Genomic DNA, 18,606 nt, shown 5'->3' on the forward strand with positions numbered 1-18,606 from the left:
CACAGGAACCTGCCAACACAGGATTTGGCCAACCACTTTTTTATTACTGTCCTCAAAGGCAGCTATCGTACCATACAAGTTTCACACGATTTTTCGATAAAAATTTGTTGATGATTTTTTTATAAATTTGGCCGGACTGCAACAACTGCCAGGTTAAGGTGAGGCCGACCAAGACATACGTCAACAGGCTTATTTAAGCTATTATAATCCGTTTGTTTCATTCTATTTTTCGATGAGGTAAATTGTAGCTCTCACGTGGTACCACAAAATTGGTCGGACACAGGAAACTGCAAACACAGGATTTGGCCGACCATTTTTTTTTTACTGTCCTCAAAGGCAGCTATCGTACCATACAAGTTTCATACGATTTTTCGATAAAAAAATTTTGATGATTTTTTTATAAATCTGGTCGGACTGCAAAAACTGCCAGGTTAAGGTGAGGCCGACCAAGACATACGTCGACAGGCTTATTTTAGCTATTATAATCCGTTTGTTTCATTCTATTTTTCGATGAGGTAAATTGTAGCTCTCACGTGACCCAATAAATCTGGTCGGACTGCAAAAACTGCCAGGCTAAGGTGAGGCCGACCACTTTTTTTTTACTGTCCTCAAGGTCAGGTATCCTACCATACAAGTTTCATTCTATTTTTCGATGAGGTTTTTTTTGATGAATTTTTGTCCAACGTTTTTGCCATTTGTACAAAATCTGCCAGGTTAAGCCTAGGCCGACCAAGTGCGTTGAAATCTACTAAATGTCAGGTACCTCTACAGGGTAGGTATATTCTATTTTTTGATGAGGTTTGTTTCATGCAGCCGGCTCCCGGACTATAATACTATTTAATAAGGTCTGCAATGATTTCTCGTATAATCTCAGTCAAGAACCTGCGAGTTTCAGTCTCATTAGGTTTTATAATTATCCGTATTTCTAATATTGATATTCGGTTCTTAAAACAACTTACGATCCTCTTTATCCCATTAAATATTTTATACTTATGGCCGCTTGCACCATCCCACTGACCCGGGGTTAAGCTGTTAAACCGTTAACCTAGTGTCAAATTGTACTCGTAACCTTGGTAATACCGCTTGTCAGTAGAAAAAGGCGGCAAATTTGAAAATTGTAGGCGCGAAGGGATAGCTCATAGAAAATTTGAATTTCGCGCCTTTTTCTACTGACAAGATTTGCTTGACCGTCTATATTTAGTAATTGAATTATGATTATCGTTTCAGTCAAGAGCGCAGAGGCGCTGGGGGCACACCTGCGGCGGCTGACTCGGGAGGCCGAGGCGCGGCTGCATGATGCTGCTGGGTGCTTCCCGGAGCGTGCCTGCCGGGACGATGCTTGTACAAGGTATGGTCTTTTAGACGAGTAAGGGCCGATTTAGACGGTGCGAGTTTCATACCATTGCGGGTTTTGATTAGAGATGCACCGGATATCCGGTTACTATCCGGTATGCGGCCAGTATTAACTATCCGGCCGGATACCTGATAGAGATCTACTATCCGGCTGGATACCGGATAGTAACATTGCTTGATTTCGGAGTAAACAAATTTGATTTAAGAAACAGACACGGTCATAATCGTACTTGTTTATTATTTTAAAACAATTTAATCATTCCACTGACTTGCGTGAATGCGCACCTGAAAAACCGAAATGTAGGTATAATTCCGCTGGCCGAATATTCGGCGGCCGGATACCGGATATTCGGCCGATGGTCAGGCCAAATATCCGGTATCCGGCCAAAAAACTATCCATTGCATCTCTAGTTTTGATCGGTCGATTAAATTGGACGTAACCGACAGTCCACAATGTAACTAAAATCGCATGCGAGTTCGCGCGCCGTCTAAATCAACCCTTTAGTATCAAACGGTAGTTCAATAAGCTGCGCAGTTTAATGCCAGGCCGGCTAGCTGCGTCTAACATAGAATCGTCTACCGTAAAATCGGGTGAGTAGGGTCAAAACTGAAATTCAAATCTCGATAACATTTTATTTTTACATATGAAAACTGAATAGTGTAAGTATATAATAAGTGTTCCAGACGTTTGTATTTTAGTTTTTATTTTATTTTGGGTAGTTCCATTTCATAACTTTGACTATAAAGAGAAAAACCCACCTCACCCCGTAGTGCCTCGTATTTGGGGTGAGAGGGGTTTTCATACAAAGGTGATTTTGGAAGATTGTTGGATCGTTTTTTTTTATGCGTATTACTATAGCTGCATTTTAAATTGGAATACATTATTTTTGTAACAGTAGCCTTAAAATCCCTTCTCACCCCCCTCTCAAACCTTCTCTCCCCATTCATAACCCGCCTCTCTCCGCGAAACCTACTCACCCCGTTTTACGGTACCTAAAGGCTAAGGCGCCTTTAGCCAACTCTTTGAACTTGGCCGGTTAAGGTGGCTGATTAAGCTTGGGGTTAGTCAAGGTTGAACTGACTAGTAAGGGTAGCATATACCTACGCTAAATAACGCGGTACAACACCCAACTAAAAGCTATACACGAAAAAAATAAGTTGGCATTGTTTGCTTTGGCATCGGTACGAAGTTAGATGCCCGAATATTGTTTAAAATGCGGATTGGACCATAACTGTTTTAAGTTAGAACAATACCTAAGTAAACAAGTGAGAGGACTATCGTTATAATCTATTCTTTTCTGGACACTCTTTGCTGAAAAAAAAGAAAGAGAAAAGATCTAATAGGTATATAGATATAAAAGATAGACTAACGCTATAACGCACGTCGCACTTTGCTCTCACGTGGCACGTACCTATGGACCTACTGATCTTTCTGATCAACCTCCATCATCTCTATTTTATTTATGTCATATAATCAACCTTTTCATGTGCCAGTTCTCTTGGAAGCTTGAAGCGTCATAAGGTGTTGTATCCTTTAGTCATTAGACATCATGTGTCGGTATCGATTGTTGCGTCACATTTCTTACGTCATCTTTTCTTTGAACTTCCTTTCTTTGTTACATACCTCGTTTGTCTTAGCTTTTGTTTCGTGTAAAAGCTTTGTAAAATTACACCGACACAAGAGTTTAAAGTTTAAAGTTCTACCAGAGTAATATGTACATGGAGTAGTTCATCTTCAAGCAAAGATATATGTATGTGGTGCCCACTAGCAAATTCTTGCGATCCGATACAGAAAAGACTCATCCATCATGGATTAACTTTAGGCCGCTTCGAAACTTACTCGCAGTGGATCTTATGCTCGTATATATATTGCTCACCGCATCATATAAAAGTGCAGTGCAAAGCTATCTCTCTCTCTCTCTCTTCCAAGCTAGATCCTACATAGTGATGGGGTCAGGCTTCCGTGTCTTTCTTTTCCACTTCAGCATGTAAAATTCATAGGTTAGGGGTACACCATACAATAACGCTTTTTCTCTATACCTAGCAGGTACTAGTATTTAGATAAAAATTCCAAAATTGTTAACGGAGTCTGTATTCGGACGCTCGAATCCTATACAGTTGCGCTTTAAAAAGACTCAATAAAAGACTCGACTCGTGACGGAAGTTTTTTTAGCGTATAGTCTCGTATAAAATATTCGAGTTCTTCAAATTTGGACTCAAAAGACTGAACAAGAATTCCTATCAAACACTAATATGACTTCATGGTAGTTCAATTAGTATCGGAGTTGAATGTCGAACTTAATAATTCTTACTGGAGATTGGTTAGTTACTGTCATTGTCACTATTACTTTGGTCCCTCTAAAGAAAGTTTTGCAGAGAGGTTAGGTTACCAAGTTTATCTTGAGACTGTAAAACTTAAGAAAAGATTCTGCAGAAAGTTGTTTTAGACGGTGTCAGATATCGTTGCATAACTCTGAATAATATGTTGTATTAGGTCTGTGCGTACTATAATATAGTTAATACATATTAGGTATCGTAGAGTATAGCACTATGGGTTCATGTATTCCCGAATGGTTTTAACTGCCAGACCTAACGTACTAAAAATGCTTTGTAACGAAGATCATAGGCAAGTAGGAAAAGTGCACACGTTAGTAAACTGCCATTATGTACCTATGTAAGCGCAATATTATAGCCGTGCGCTGTATCAGGCAGTCCCCATATTTCGCTAACGCATCGTCTTACGTAAGCGAACGACTCGCGTACGCGGCGCGGCCCGGCGCGGCGGGCCCAAAGCGTTCGCGTTTGCAACGAGATCGCCCACGTATCAGACACTTCTATAGGTATCAAAGGATTGATTCACCCCTCGCCGCATCGCTTTGCTTCGCGTTCGCGTGTTCTTCGTCTACATAGTACGCTGCGTGACAGGGACGCAACGCGAAAAGGTTCGAAATCTACTATATAGTTCATTTTGGATTAGATTAGATTTATTGGTTTTAACACATATTACATAAATCGTAAAAGGCTGGAACCTCCCATTAAGTATAAAGATACTTGTGTCGGGTCGGGTGACACCGCTCTTCCATTGGCAAATAGGGCACAAACCAACAAACTGTACCTACTTAATTTAATTTATATAGAATTTACTAGTTTAAATGGCCGTAAACTCTGAAATAATTAGGCACTAAACTATTTATTTACACAAATAATTAGGTTTACGTCCTGTCGACGAACGGAAAACTCTCTCTTAGTATATTTGAAGTAAAATTATTGCAAGAGGAGAGAGGAAGGCAAATACAACCCAATTACACAATTAGGTACTTCAAAACGGATTTCCTTTGAGGTTGAGTTAGGAGCCGGAAACCATATTTACTACGCTCACATCACACTAGATTCTTAACTAAATTTACAACGTTTTTATCGCAATCCTTTACAAAATACCAACCTCAATTTCAGTCGGAAATGTTTCAATTAAGAATGAAAAAGCATGTCATATTAGTTCTCACATCAAAGATTAGGTACAAAGAAAAAAGACAACAAAAGAAAAGTACAAAGATTACAAAAGCCAATCAAACTTAAATAAGATATGGAAATACTAGTAGTCACTTTACTTTTCGTAGCATCTGTCATCCCGATACTTTTTCTTTTAGTTTGCCGTTTATCGATGTAAGGCCTGTGCACACCGGCTGCGTGTGCGTAACGTGCACGTGCGCGTGCGGCATTGTAGTATAGAGAGCCTTATGAGAGACGGCACACCGTTTGCGCAACGTGTAAATGTGCGGCTCCGACATTTTAGCGCATAAGCACGTGCACGTCAGCTACACGCAAACCGGTGTGCACAGGCCTTTATTGTCATGGCAGGCCCCCAGGCACCAAACCATAGCACACGCACCCTTCCGCTAGCTCCACGGTTTTCGTATTCAAATGTGAACCAGTCATAGCCTAATAAAACATGTTCTTCTCTTCCCAGAGTGACACAAGCCTACGTCACAATAACATGGCCGCTATATATAGCGCTATCGCATATTATCATATAGCGCTGTCGCATAATGACGTAGGCTTGTGTCAGTCACGTGACCACGAAAAGACGGGAAGAGAGTACCAGGCGGAGTATATTATTATACCATGGAACCAGTCAAAACTTTAGCAAATTCCTGTGAACATTGTTTCAAGCTGTCCCCTGCTAATCGAATCGATCTAACTAAATTGTACACATAATGTAGGTAGTCGGACAAATTTACACTTGGACAGTTTGATTGCGTAGCAAACTTGTTTTCTCAACAACAAAATGTCGTATTGGCCATACTGATTAGTATGGAGATACACCCTTTTGGTTTCCTCGGTAGAGATGTCAATAGTTGATTAGGTTTGGTCAGTCGTTAACGTGTTTGATAAGTTTAGGCACGTTTAGGTTTTCAGTTGAAAAGGCACGCCTGGAGCAGAATATTTCATTTATATAGCTGTATTGAATTAACCGTACCGTAGGTACAGTAGACACATATTAGATTCAGTTTAGATATATTTAGAGCGTTATTATCCTATGCGGATGCGTCCTTGATACAGTGCCAGCAATGGTGGCCCAGCATATCTATACTCTGTATTTAAATAAAAGTAAACAAAATCTACCCTCAAACGGCTCCTTAAGCCAGTTGAGGGTAGATGAAAACATTACATGATCAAATAATGCAGGTTAAAATCAGGTCGTTCAGTGACTGATCCAGGCGGTTTTGTGTTTGGTTAGTTATAATATAACTACCCGAAACTGTACAAAATGTTTATTTACTTTTATTTAAATACCTAAAAATACAGACTATAACTCAAACTAGTACCCATTTTTTCGAAACCTTCCCGATTATAAGACACGGTACCTCTGCATTCAATTCACCAATGCATATTAGGTACTGTCAATGTCGTGGCAGTTCATTTAACACAATTTTAACAATAAAAAATAAAAATGAAAGAGCTTACACCCATCTTATGGGCCGGCAGTGCAATTGCACCCCCTTTGATGCCTGCAGGTGGCCGAGCGACGGTAATTGCATACCATCAGGGGATTCGTCTTCTCGTTTGTCTCGTCGTCATAAAATGAAAAAAAAAATAGAACCTTAGACTTTTTGGTCACCGTCGACTTAAAGTAGATTTAATTTCCAGGTCATCAGCGGGCAAGCAGGCGGACACGACGGGGTGCGCGGGCGGCGCGGGCTCTGAGAAAGACAAGCAGGCGCAACACTGGGAGCGGAGAGTGAGGACGCTCAAGTAAGCCAACAAGTACCTATTACCAGTGGGGAGACACTCCTGACTTCGGGTAAACTCGGCTCCGTTCGGCTCAGCATTGCTCCGAGCAATTATCATTATCAGGGTTAGCACCACTTAACGTCCTTTTGCATGCACGACCACAGATAAGATAATCACTTGAATTTTGATAACCCTAAATAGCCGAAAGGGATAGTGCCATACATTAGAAAGGGATAGCATGATTCGACAATGAGTCGCTGTCAAGCTTCAGTTTTGTAGGAAGTGTCCTTATGCTATTATCTATTCTGTACTATTACACTAGGGCCCAAAAATACGTTGACAAATGATTTTTACAAATATTTTCCTGTACACATTACGTATTATATTCAAAAGATGCGAAGCCGCTGGGCGTCTACATACGAAAATCATAATTACAACAATCGCCGCTTTTAAATTGTCTTTGGTTTAACTTTTTTTACATTCCAGACGTCTTCTCCACGGATGGCAGGCTCTACGGGTGCCGGCGGCGCCCGCCCCTCCTGACTTGGAAGTGTGCGGCGCCCACTCTGTCTCTGTACGGCTGAGAGATCCCAGACTGACGCGGGAACAGCCCCCCATCACCAAATACAAAGGTGATTGTACAATAATATTTACCCGCCTAGTTCACGAATGGTAAGCTCTGCCGTAAAGATCTACCTAGGTCACAGAATAAATAATAGTACTAGGTACAGAAGATTCACTCTCTAACAAAACGCGTCTGTTACGATTAGGAGAGATATGATCGCTAGGTGGCGACAGCGCCACGCGCGGTTAATGGCTAGCCACCAAAATTGGTGTGGGACGGATGTACCTACTTGTAGCTATCTGTTGCAAAGCGACGAAATCGCGGATGGCTCACTCCGTCACTCCTGGCCGCGTAGCCAAGATGCCAATCGCTTACGCTCCGTAGCGATCGAAACGCAACTGTCACTGTCGTACTAATATGGAAGAGTGATAGAGAGATATAATGCTTTTCGTTGTCGACGCGATAGCGATTGTAACCTTGGCTAGGCCGGCTGTTTAAGTATAAATCGATAATCCTAATTTAATTATTTGCATAAAGTAGTTACTCGATACACGTAAGCGGTGTCTCACACCTAAATTTCTTGCATCAAAAGATAACCAATCTTTTAAATGTTACAGTTGAATGGTCATCTCGCGCCGACTTCTCCAACGTGTGCGGCACCCGCGAGGTGGCCTGCGCCGTGCACGGCCCCACGCGGGTGCTGGCGGCGGGGCTGACGCGCGGGCGGCGGTACTTCTTCCGCGCCGCCGCCGGCAACCTGCGCGGCTGGGGCGCGCCCGCCTGCTCCACTCCACGAAGCGTTGTGCCTAGCAGTAAGTTAGAGACACAAATATAAGAAGAGAGACTGTCTGTGATGTCTAGAAGTAAGTTAAATACAGCCAACCAGATAGACTAATTTCCAGCTTTACTTCTCGCACTGTCAACGTACGGTGACTTACGGAAACATTAAGGGTCGGTCGCTAGATGGTGTATGAGCAGTTTCGTAGTTCTCTGTCGACTAACGTTAATCAACTCGTTAAGTTAGTGCAACTGGCTTTTCATTTTTGAAGACATAGAGTTTTGGATCGAGTGAATTTTTTAATCCATGTCGGGTCGAGAAGGGGGTGAAGCGTTTGTCGCTACCCATATGTACCTATCGGTAAAAATAAATTTATGACGGTCAGCGTACGTCAGCATCCGGCAATTTCGCTCGAATCTTTTTTCGGAGGTTGTTACTATTCGTAAAACCTAAAGACTTGGTTATATGTCAGGTTGGCGTGACGTGTCGAGTCGCGCGCCGCGCGGCGACGGCTGCGGCGCGGCGGCGCTGGAGGCGCTGGCGGGCGCGGCGGCCGGCGCGCGCGCCCGCCCCGCCGCCGCGCCGCCGCGCCTGCCGCGCAAGAAGACCGCCACCATCCGCCAGCTGTTCACGGCCGCTAGCAAGTTCCAGAAGAATCTTAGAAGGTACTACCGCGGGGCGGACACGCCATATACGTCAAAAATTTGCGTTTATATGTGTGCGTGGCACGTCTGTACATGCGTCATTGCGTATGTGTGGGTAAGTCGTTTTACTGAGAGGACGCCAGAAATCCGCCAGATTCATGTCGCGGCCAGTCGCGGGGCGAAGTAATGCGAGTCGGGGCGGAGCGGTGCGTGGCCGTTCTGCATGATAATACTATTACTTATTCTGTGGTACTACAGATTTTGTAGGTTGACGCGATGTTTCGACCGGTATAATACTAAACTTAGTAGGTAAAGGGGGTATTCCATCAGGCACCGCTTAGCTGTCGTTAACAATGTAATATAATAAGAAACAGGGCGATAGAGTAGTTCCGATGTCCCTGCCTCACACAAGGGACGATTTCTAACTTAGTCGTTAATAATACCTAGATATAATAAGCGGCATAGTCTTCCGAGCTCTTGGTTCCTTTTTGCTTTTATTACATACAAATTAAGATTAAATCTTCGGATTATGTGTTGTATAAGTGAGGACGCACTTAAAATACAATTAACTAAATTATCCTTACCACCAGACATCTCACAATTCAAATGTTGTTCCAGGGGCGTCTATTTAGCATGCATACTGTACCACGAAGACAAGGTGTTGGTGACTAGTGAAGAGTTCCTACCAGTGATTGAAGTCGACGAAACTTATCCTACGTGTATCTATACGGACTTCCACTGGCTCATGAAGGTATAAAGATTTTTATTGAACATAAAAAAAAACCTATTTGATCGTAGACAGCTGCAGTAGTGTGAACTGTGTTGCAGCTAGTTACGCGCACTTCGGGACACAGGGGTTAGGTATGTCTCAATCATGTCATAAGATATTTATTATAAATGCATTGTTATTGGGGTTTACTCCGACCACGCTAAGTTTACACCAAGTTGGCAGTGACAATACATAGAATCGGATAGGAGCGTACGTACAATACATAGTAGCACAAATAACGAGAATATGTTGAGATTTGCACAAGAGGAATTGCCATCAGCTGTGTTTCATACCTCATTCTTTCATATCCCGAATCATTTCTTCTCAAATTGTGTCATGTTAAGATAACATTTAAATTGTGGCTTCATCAGTGTTGATGGTGCAATCAAGTCAGGTGTTTTTGTCAAACTCTTTGATAATTTGTTGCTGCCGCATTATGGTCACGAGAAACTGTCACTTTATCAAGGTTTATTAAGTAAATTAACAGAGAGATTGCCTGTAAACAGCAGCAGCGAAACATCAGCAAAAGTCGCAATCAGATTTTAACCTTCACGTTTACGTACAGTCGCCATCAGATATATCGGAGCGGCCAAGGTGCTCACAAATATCTGAGCACGCCTCTATTGTCAGGGCGTTAGAGTGCGTGTTCAGATATTGTGAACACCTTGGCCGCTCCGATATATCTGAGGGCGACTGTACCATCACGCTCCGCGATTATTGCGCCATTTAGGGCCCTAGCAAAATTGGTTATTCAATACTTTAATAGAATATCCAAATTATCAAGAACCCTAAATGGCGTACCAATCCCGTGTGGTGACTGTACATTTGTATAACGTCCTTGTCCTTTTGACGTGATAACGTCTTATAAATCGACGAAGACCAGTAGCATGCACGAAAACGTGTCACGTTGTGGACAGATCCCCAATATCTCCACGGTAACGTAGTGGACACATCTCCATGGTAACGCTACGGCCAAAGCATGCAATTTTTCATCAATGTTTTCTTATGACGTTATCACGCAAAATTATTGTCCGTAAACTGACTTTACAGACAACATTATTTTTACTATTAGAAGTATTTGAACAAATTAAATAATTTTTCAGAAAATATTTTAATTTGTTTTTATCAAGTAGAAACACTACTATATAAAAATTATAAACTGAAAAATTTTTTTCTTAGTACATGACATTTACTTATTTCAGTAAACATTATTTTTTTTAGGTGTCATGCGCATGGGACGACGTTAAAGCACTTCGGTCAGACATGGAGAAGCACACTTCGTCGTCTATCCATTTTCGGCTGAAGCTGCTCACGGCGTGTGCGCAGATGCAGTCCGCGCTCTGTATTCAGGATCTAGGTAAACATTATCCCCTTATTCACAACTCTGTAAAGTCTTGTCTCTTTCTAACATATACATATGTCAAAATGGCGAATAAGAACCAAGAAATTTAAATATTAGTTACTACTCCGTATTCGGATTTCTGGGGCCCATTTCCCAAAAGCTTATAACTTGTAATACAGTTAGACAACACTTTTTGACAGCTTTTGTCAGAAAGGGACTTCCACTTGTATTACAAGTTACAAGCTTTTGAGAAACGGGCCACTGATTGTTCCTTACCTACATCCCAAGGTCGTCCCTTTAAAATTAATACTCAAGCCAGCAAATGCCTTGATATCCCATCTCGACAATAATGTACTAGTTAACCACATGTAAAATATTTACTACTTTAATTTAATATTTAAAAGATATTTAATATTACTACATTTAATTGTTTATAATAATAACAGGTCAATTATACCACAAACCGCTGCGAGACTCGCACGGCACCATCGTCCTGTCATGTGTGAACAGCGTCAAGTCCGCCAAGTCCGTCTCCGCCCTCAACTCGCGCTGGGCCCCGGTGTCCAGGCTTCGGCGACGAGTGCTGAGCGAGGACAACACTATTAGCGAGCTCCTAATGGCGTCTGTGCATGAACAGATCGCGTACCATCAGGTAACTATAACTGTGAACAGCGTCAAGTCCGCCAAGTCCGTCTCCGCCCTCAACTCGCGCTGGGCCCCGGTGTCCAGGCTTCGGCGACGAGTGCTGAGCGAGGACAACACTATTAGCGAGCTCCTAATGGCGTCTGTGCATGAACAGATCGCGTACCATCAGGTAACTATAACTGTGAACAGCGTCAAGTCCGCCAAGTCCGTCTCTGCCCTGAATTCCCGCTGGGCCCCGGTATCCAGGCTTCGGCGACGAGTGCTGAGCGAGGACAACACTATTAGCGAGCTCCTAATGGCGTCTGTGCATGAACAGATCGCGTACCATCAGGTAACTATAACTGTGAACAGCGTCAAGTCCGCCAAGTCCGTCTCCGCCCTCAACTCGCGCTGGGCCCCGGTATCCAGGCTTCGACGACGAGTGCTGAGCGAGGACAACACTATTAGCGAGCTCCTAATGGCGTCTGTGCATGAACAGATCGCGTACCATCAGGTAACTATAACTGTGAACAGCGTCAAGTCCGCCAAGTCCGTCTCCGCCCTGAACTCCCGCTGGGCCCCGGTATCCAGGTTTCGACGACGAGTGCTAAGCGAGGACAACACTATTAGCGAGCTCCTAATGGCGTCTGTGCATGAACAGATCGCGTACCATCAGGTAACTATAACTGTGAACAGCGTCAAGTCCGCCAAGTCCGTCTCCGCCCTCAACTCGCGCTGGGCCCCGGTATCCAGGCTTCGACGACGAGTGCTGAACGAGGACAACACTATTAGCGAGCTCCTAATGGCGTCTGTGCATGAACAGATCGCGTACCATCAGGTAACTATAACTGTGAACAGCGTCAAGTCCGCCAAGTCCGTCTCCGCCCTCAACTCGCGCTGGGCCCCGGTATCCAGGCTTCGACGACGAGTGCTGAGCGAGGACAACACTATTAGCGAGCTCCTAATGGCGTCTGTGCATGAACAGATCGCGTACCATCAGGTAACTATAACTGTGAACAGCGTCAAGTCCGCCAAGTCCGTCTCCGCCCTCAACTCGCGCTGGGCCCCGGTATCCAGGCTTCGACGACGAGTGCTGAGCGAGGACAACACTATTAGCGAGCTCCTAATGGCGTCTGTGCAGAACAGATCGCGTACCATCAGGTAACTATAACTGTGAACAGCGTCAAGTCCGCCAAGTCCGTCTCCGCTCTCAACTCGCGCTGGGCCCCGGTATCCAGGCTTCGGCGACGAGTGCTGAGCGAGGACAACACTATTAGCGAGCTCCTAATGGCGTCTGTGCATGAACAGATTGCGTACCATCAGGTAACTATAACTGTGAACAGCGTCAAGTCCGCCAAGTCCGTCTCCGCCCTCAACTCGCGCTGGGCCCCGGTGTCCAGGCTTCGACGACGAGTGCTGAGCGAGGACAACACTATTAGCGAACTCCTAATGGCGTCTGTGCATGAACAGATTGCGTACCATCAGGTAACTATAACTGTGAACAGCCTCAAGTCCGCCAAGTCCGTCTCTGTCCTCAACTCGCGCTGGGCCCCGGTATCCAGGCTTCGGCGACGAGTGCTGAGCGAGGACAACACTATTAGCAAGCTCCTAATGGCGTCTGTGCATGGACAGATCGCGTACCATCAGGTAACTATATAGGTCAGTAAATGAATGCTCAAAAAACGTTGTAGAGGGAAATGCTAGGAACACAATTTTTGACTACGTAACTTTGTTTAGACTAGTTAGGAGGTGAACATATCAAAAGTCCCCGGCTGTAGCCCCGGTGCTGCGGGGTAGAGGGGGGTTAGAAGGTCGAATTTTTCGGTTTTTCATTGATATCTTGGAAACTTTGCATCTTAGCGACATGACTACTAAGACAAACCGAAAGCTCATAAAATTAGTTACAAGTTTTATCTAGTCAAGTTTTTCGATATCTTGAATAGTTTTTGAGATACCCGCTCTTGAAAGTTTATTTAGGGATTTTAATTTTATCTTGATATCTACATCAGTGATGCTGTTAGGCCATGTTTGGTATCATTTTCGTATAAATCGGGGGTGCTGAATTCATTTATGGTATCACATTGACACTATTCCGAAGTAAAACCAAAATTAAAAAAAATATATTTTTAAAAATCCCTCTTCACGCTTAAACCGCTGAACCAATTTCGTTGAAATTTTGTATAGAAATAGTTTCAGTCTCGACACAGGACATAGGATGGTTTTTATAACCAAAAGCATCTTTTGAGGATGTGAAAAGTGGGGTGGAAGTTTGTATGAGGAGTCAATAACCGCTGAACCGGTTTAGGTGAAATTTAGGATGGTATACATCTGTGATTTAGATGAAAATGATACCTAACATGACTTCAAACTTTACCTTAAGCAGTATTTACCTCAGGAATTCAGTTTCGTCGACGAAGTTGAATTCCCCCCATACTCCATTTCACAACATTAAAGGATGATTATTGAGATAAAAAGTATCTTATGTCCTGTCTTGGGACTCGAAATATCTGTATACCAAATTACAATTAAATTGGTTGAGCGGTTTAAGCGTGAAGATGAATTAAAAAAAAAAGGTATTTGTTTAAAGTTTATATGTTTTTTCTAAGGAATGGTGTCAATGTGACACCAAAAATGAATTCAGCACCCCCGATTTATACGAAAATGATACCAAACACGGCCTAGCAGCTTCACTAATGTAGATATCAAGATAAAATTGAAAGCCCTAAATAAACTTTCAAGAGCGGATATCTCAAAAACGATTCAAGATATCGAAAAACTTGACTGAATAAAACTTGTAACAAATTTTATCAGCTTTTGGTTTGTCTCAGTAGTCATGTCGCTAAGACGCAAAGTTTCCAAGATATTAGTGAAAAACCGAAAAATGAGACCTTCTTTCCCGCCTCTCCCCCCCAGCACCGGGGCTACGGCCGGGGACTTTTGATATGTTCACCTCCTAACTAGTCCAAACAAAGTTACGGAGTCAAAAATTGTGTTCCTAGCATTTCCCTCTATAACTTCTTATTTCTTGGCCTAATAACTGTGAACAGCGTCAAGTCCGCCAAGTCCGTCTCCGCTCTCAACTCTCGCTGGGCCCAAGTATCCAGGCTTGCTAACTGAACTGGCGACGCGTGCTAACTGAAGAGAATACTATTGGGGAGCTTCTGATGGCTTACGTGCTATCCTCAAATAACCTTATAGTCTATTACAATCAATACAAACAGTTAGGAAGACAACGGTTTTCGGGGTGAATATCAACATATAATATCAAGCTTAGTCGAGCAAGTCTGTGTCCGCACTCAACACTCTCTGGACACCAGTATCCCAAATTCAGCGACGTGCGAATTCTATGGCTGCTGCTCGACGCAACGTTGGTGCAACTGCATTTTCCATAGCGCTGACTAGACGCCGACGCTCAAAAGACGTTAGTGTGGGGTGGCCTTTTAAGCGTGACCTCAATTCTATTTCCAACACATATACTTTCGTTGGGTGGACGGCAAACGGCCTAGAGGACCCAGTCCAACGAGATAGTGTGACCGAATATCCGCCCAGATGCACATCACACTAAGCAACGCTTTCCACAAAGCAATCGATAGGGAGAAGTGGAGAGCTGCCATAGGAAGCATTTGCAAGCGGAGTCACGATCCTCACCAGTGAGGGACCGACAGAAGAAGAGATACCATTTCGTACCTTTTTAACATGTGACGTTTTCCTCCTCAGGTGTCGCGTGTTCAGCTGCCCCGCGGCCTGTACCTGGGCTACCTGAAGCTGCAGTCGTCGGTGGAGGTGGTCCGCATCGTGGCGCCCGCGCGCACGCCCAACGTGCCGCCGCACACGCGCGTGCGCGACAACCCGCACGTGTCCGCGTGAGTATATACATATATCTGCCATGGCTGTAGGTGTCTCGTGTGCAGCTGCCCCGCGGCCTGTACCTGGGCTACCTGAAGCTGCAGTCGTCGGTGGAGGTGGTCCGCATCGTGGCGCCCGCGCGCATGCCCAACGTGCCGCCGCACACGCGCGTGCGCGACAACCCGCACGTGTCCGCGTGAGTATATACATATATCTGCCACGGCTGTAGGTGTCTCGTGTGCAGCTGCCCCGCGGGCTGTACCTGGGCTACCTGAAGCTGCAGTCGTCGGTGGAGGTGGTCCGCATCGTGGCGCCCGCGCGCACGCCCAACGTGCCGCCGCACACGCGCGTGCGCGACAACCCGCACGTGTCCGCGTGAGTATATACATATATCTGCCACGGCTGTAGGTGTCTCGTGTGCAGCTGCCCCGCGGGCTGTACCTGGGCTACCTGAAGCTGCAGTCGTCGGTGGAGGTGGTCCGCATCGTGGCGCCCGCGCGCACGCCCAACGTGCCGCCGCACACGCGCGTGCGCGACAACCCGCACGTGTCCGCGTGAGTATATACATATATCTGCCACGGCTGTAGGTGTCTCGTGTGCAGCTGCCCCGCGGCCTGTACCTGGGCTACCTGAAGCTGCAGTCGTCGGTGGAGGTGGTCCGCATCGTGGCGCCCGCGCGCACGCCCAACGTGCCGCCGCACACGCGCGTGCGCGACAACCCGCACGTCTCCGCGTGAGTATATACATATACATGGTGTATCTGACCATGGGGCTTTAAATCCAGGGCTAGAATTTACTCGCTAAACTGAGCTACTTTTACTATGGGACCAACCCTAAAATCGGGGATTTTTTTTGCCTTTTCAATAGAAAACGTCGACATCTGATCAGCCAAAATGTATGAAAAAGTAAAAATTTTTTTCGGGATTTCGGGGTTGGTGCCATAATAAAAGTAGCTTAGTTTAGCGAGTAGAATCGAACCCTGGATTTACAGCCCCATGGTCAGACACACCCTGATATATTTCGAGGTTACCCTCAACTCTGGACCTTAAACTGAAGAACACCCACAGCAACTAAACTGACAGGCGAACAACAAAATTCTAAATAATTAACAGCCGCGGGTTCGGGTATACGGTCTTTCTCAATTCCCTAGCTTGAGTCTAGCTGGTATAACTTATGGAAACTTTCCCGCGTCAAGTGTTGTGTTGCATGGTCGATATGCAAAAGGCCCGACTTTATTAGTCTTGTCACTAATAATAAGTATTTCATGTTTCTATTGGTGAAAGTATTTTTGTTGCCGCTCGTCGTTCTTCATTAGATTTTATTTTTATTTTTGCTTACAGTGAGGAATGGGACTTCCTAAAAACGCAAGCTGGCAACCCGTCATCCGAGGACCCGCAAGCGATCCCCACTCTCGTAGCCATGGGCAGCCAGGAGAAGCCTTCCGAATCTCAAGAGATGTTCCTGGACCAGATCGCGTCCGCCTCCCGCCGGCTGTTCAAGGAAATGGACATTTCCATAGAAACTGCTATCACCCACCGAATCTACGACCTTGAGGTCATAGAACTTAATAGCGATGTCAGTTTCATCATGCTATGTCCTCCAGCGGAACAAGCATGCTCAGTACCCGGCCAAAAAGAAATACTGCTACAGAAAGGAGACTTACTCAGTTTACCGATACAGGCATTCGAGATGATACATCTTCAAACGTATCACACTAACATATTAAACAAATACTCTAAACTTAGCTGCGTTTTGGAGCTGGACGTTGCTTTAGCAGCTCATTCACATCGAGAAGCATTCTCTTGCACAGAGCTACAGACGGCCAAAGAGCGGCTGACCAAGCTAGAAGAACTCCAAAACAATTTAAATGCTATATGGAAGGCTGAAAGATGGCTCATGGATCTGATCGGTTTCGCTAGAGACAAAGACAAAGCCGCCCCCAGCTCCGGGATATTGCTCAAATACGTCATAGAAAGAATGCCGTCGCAATCCAGCGTCGACGGTTCCGACGCGGAAAATAACGAAAACATCATGAAGGTTGACTTCCTTCAAATACCATCAAGAGATGGCAAGATTAACAAAACTTCCCCAGGAAGGGGCTCCTGGCCCGGCCCGGCTGGCAACGGGAACCACGCCAATCTACATCCAGAGTTCAGCAAGTCGGAACAACAACTAAGTCTCGCCCCTCGACAAACTTCCGTCTCCACTCTGAACCTCAGCACTTCGCAATATCTCAACGCTGAACCTAACTTCTCCAGAAAAGGTAGCGCCGATTCACAGTACACTCAATCGAGTGTTAGTAACAATTTCATGAGCAGCAACTCTCAGTTCGACGTCAAATCCACAAGCTCACATAGCACCAGCAGCAATAGACTACCTCCATCTCGTAGCGAAGATACTCTCGTCTTACAAGACAATGAGCCCAAACCCAGACCGAACAGTACGCACGCAAGCATGTCTACAACTTCCAGCCCCCTACTCACAGTAAAAGGCTATTACCCTGGAAGCATGATCAGCGTAAGAGCTAAAGGCATCGCTTCTGAATCCGCTCAGAGCTTATCAAGCGACTCCGAAAGCCAGAGCTGTCCTATAACAACAGCAATTCCTTTGAAAGTCCGTCCTCAACTAAAACATAGAGCGCAACACGTGATCGCATCTAAAAGTATGACTAACGTAAAGTCTAACGATGTTGATTTTACTGATACTGGGCAAGATATGTTCCCGAATAAGTCGGGGTCGTGTGTGAAGCGACAGACGTTGTTGGAGGCTCAGGAGGAGGCCGAGTATCACAATAAGGTTCCTAAGACTGACGAGAACAGGGGCGAGGAGGACCGGCCGCCGGACCAGCCGGGGATACTGCAGGTCAGTTAATCCACATTTAAATCACACGCACTAAAAAAAAACACAACCGAATTGATAACCTCCTCCTTTGGGATTTGGAAGTCGCTAGTCGGTTAAAAATCACACCTGTCATTTTCAAGACTATAGTTCGTTTTTTTAGCATTAGAAATAAGGTAAACAATCTTGATGAGTCTTTTAATTGAAAAATACATTTTAAAAATAAGTTACAGCAAATATGTAACAATTATGAATCTAAAGGCTTGGCCACACACAGAGCGCGACGCAGCGCCGCGTCCGCGCCGCGTCCACGCCGCGCGACCGCGGCACATGCTAACAGGTTACCGACGTCAAACAGACTGCGTCCCGCCGGTATCACGCCCCGCTTCTGTCGCGCCCCGCGCCGCGCGGCCCCTTGCGTCCGCGCGGCGCGTGCGCAGCGCTGCGCCGAGCGAACGCGGCGGCCCGCCGCGTCGCACAAGGTCACATCAGTAGGATCGGACGTTAGGCAGCGAGCGGTGCGCCGCGTTCCCGCGCGGCCGCGCCGCGTTCACGCGCGCCTTGAGGGCGTGTTGAGAGCGTGAGGCCGGCGCGATCGGCGCGCGCCCTGTTTGA

General features: G+C 45.3%; 1 protein-coding gene across 1 annotated transcript in view; it reads left to right on the plus strand.

Annotated features, from left to right (window-relative positions):
• Positions 1-18,606, plus strand: part of LOC134667508 (ankyrin repeat and fibronectin type-III domain-containing protein 1-like) — a 67,233-nt gene that overhangs the window by 47,736 nt on the left and 891 nt on the right. The window contains exons 5-14 of the mRNA XM_063524936.1: positions 1,228-1,348; positions 6,502-6,606; positions 7,072-7,217; positions 7,768-7,962; positions 8,401-8,593; positions 9,191-9,323; positions 10,563-10,698; positions 11,130-11,335; positions 15,025-15,170; positions 16,494-18,015. Coding sequence (XP_063381006.1) covers positions 1,228-1,348; positions 6,502-6,606; positions 7,072-7,217; positions 7,768-7,962; positions 8,401-8,593; positions 9,191-9,323; positions 10,563-10,698; positions 11,130-11,335; positions 15,025-15,170; positions 16,494-18,015 — 2,903 coding nt within the window. The remainder of the gene's footprint in view (positions 1-1,227; positions 1,349-6,501; positions 6,607-7,071; positions 7,218-7,767; positions 7,963-8,400; positions 8,594-9,190; positions 9,324-10,562; positions 10,699-11,129; positions 11,336-15,024; positions 15,171-16,493; positions 18,016-18,606) is intronic.

Source organism: Cydia fagiglandana, chromosome 9 (genome assembly GCF_963556715.1).
Source record: "Cydia fagiglandana chromosome 9, ilCydFagi1.1, whole genome shotgun sequence".
Classification (NCBI taxonomy): Eukaryota; Metazoa; Arthropoda; class Insecta; order Lepidoptera; family Tortricidae; genus Cydia; species Cydia fagiglandana.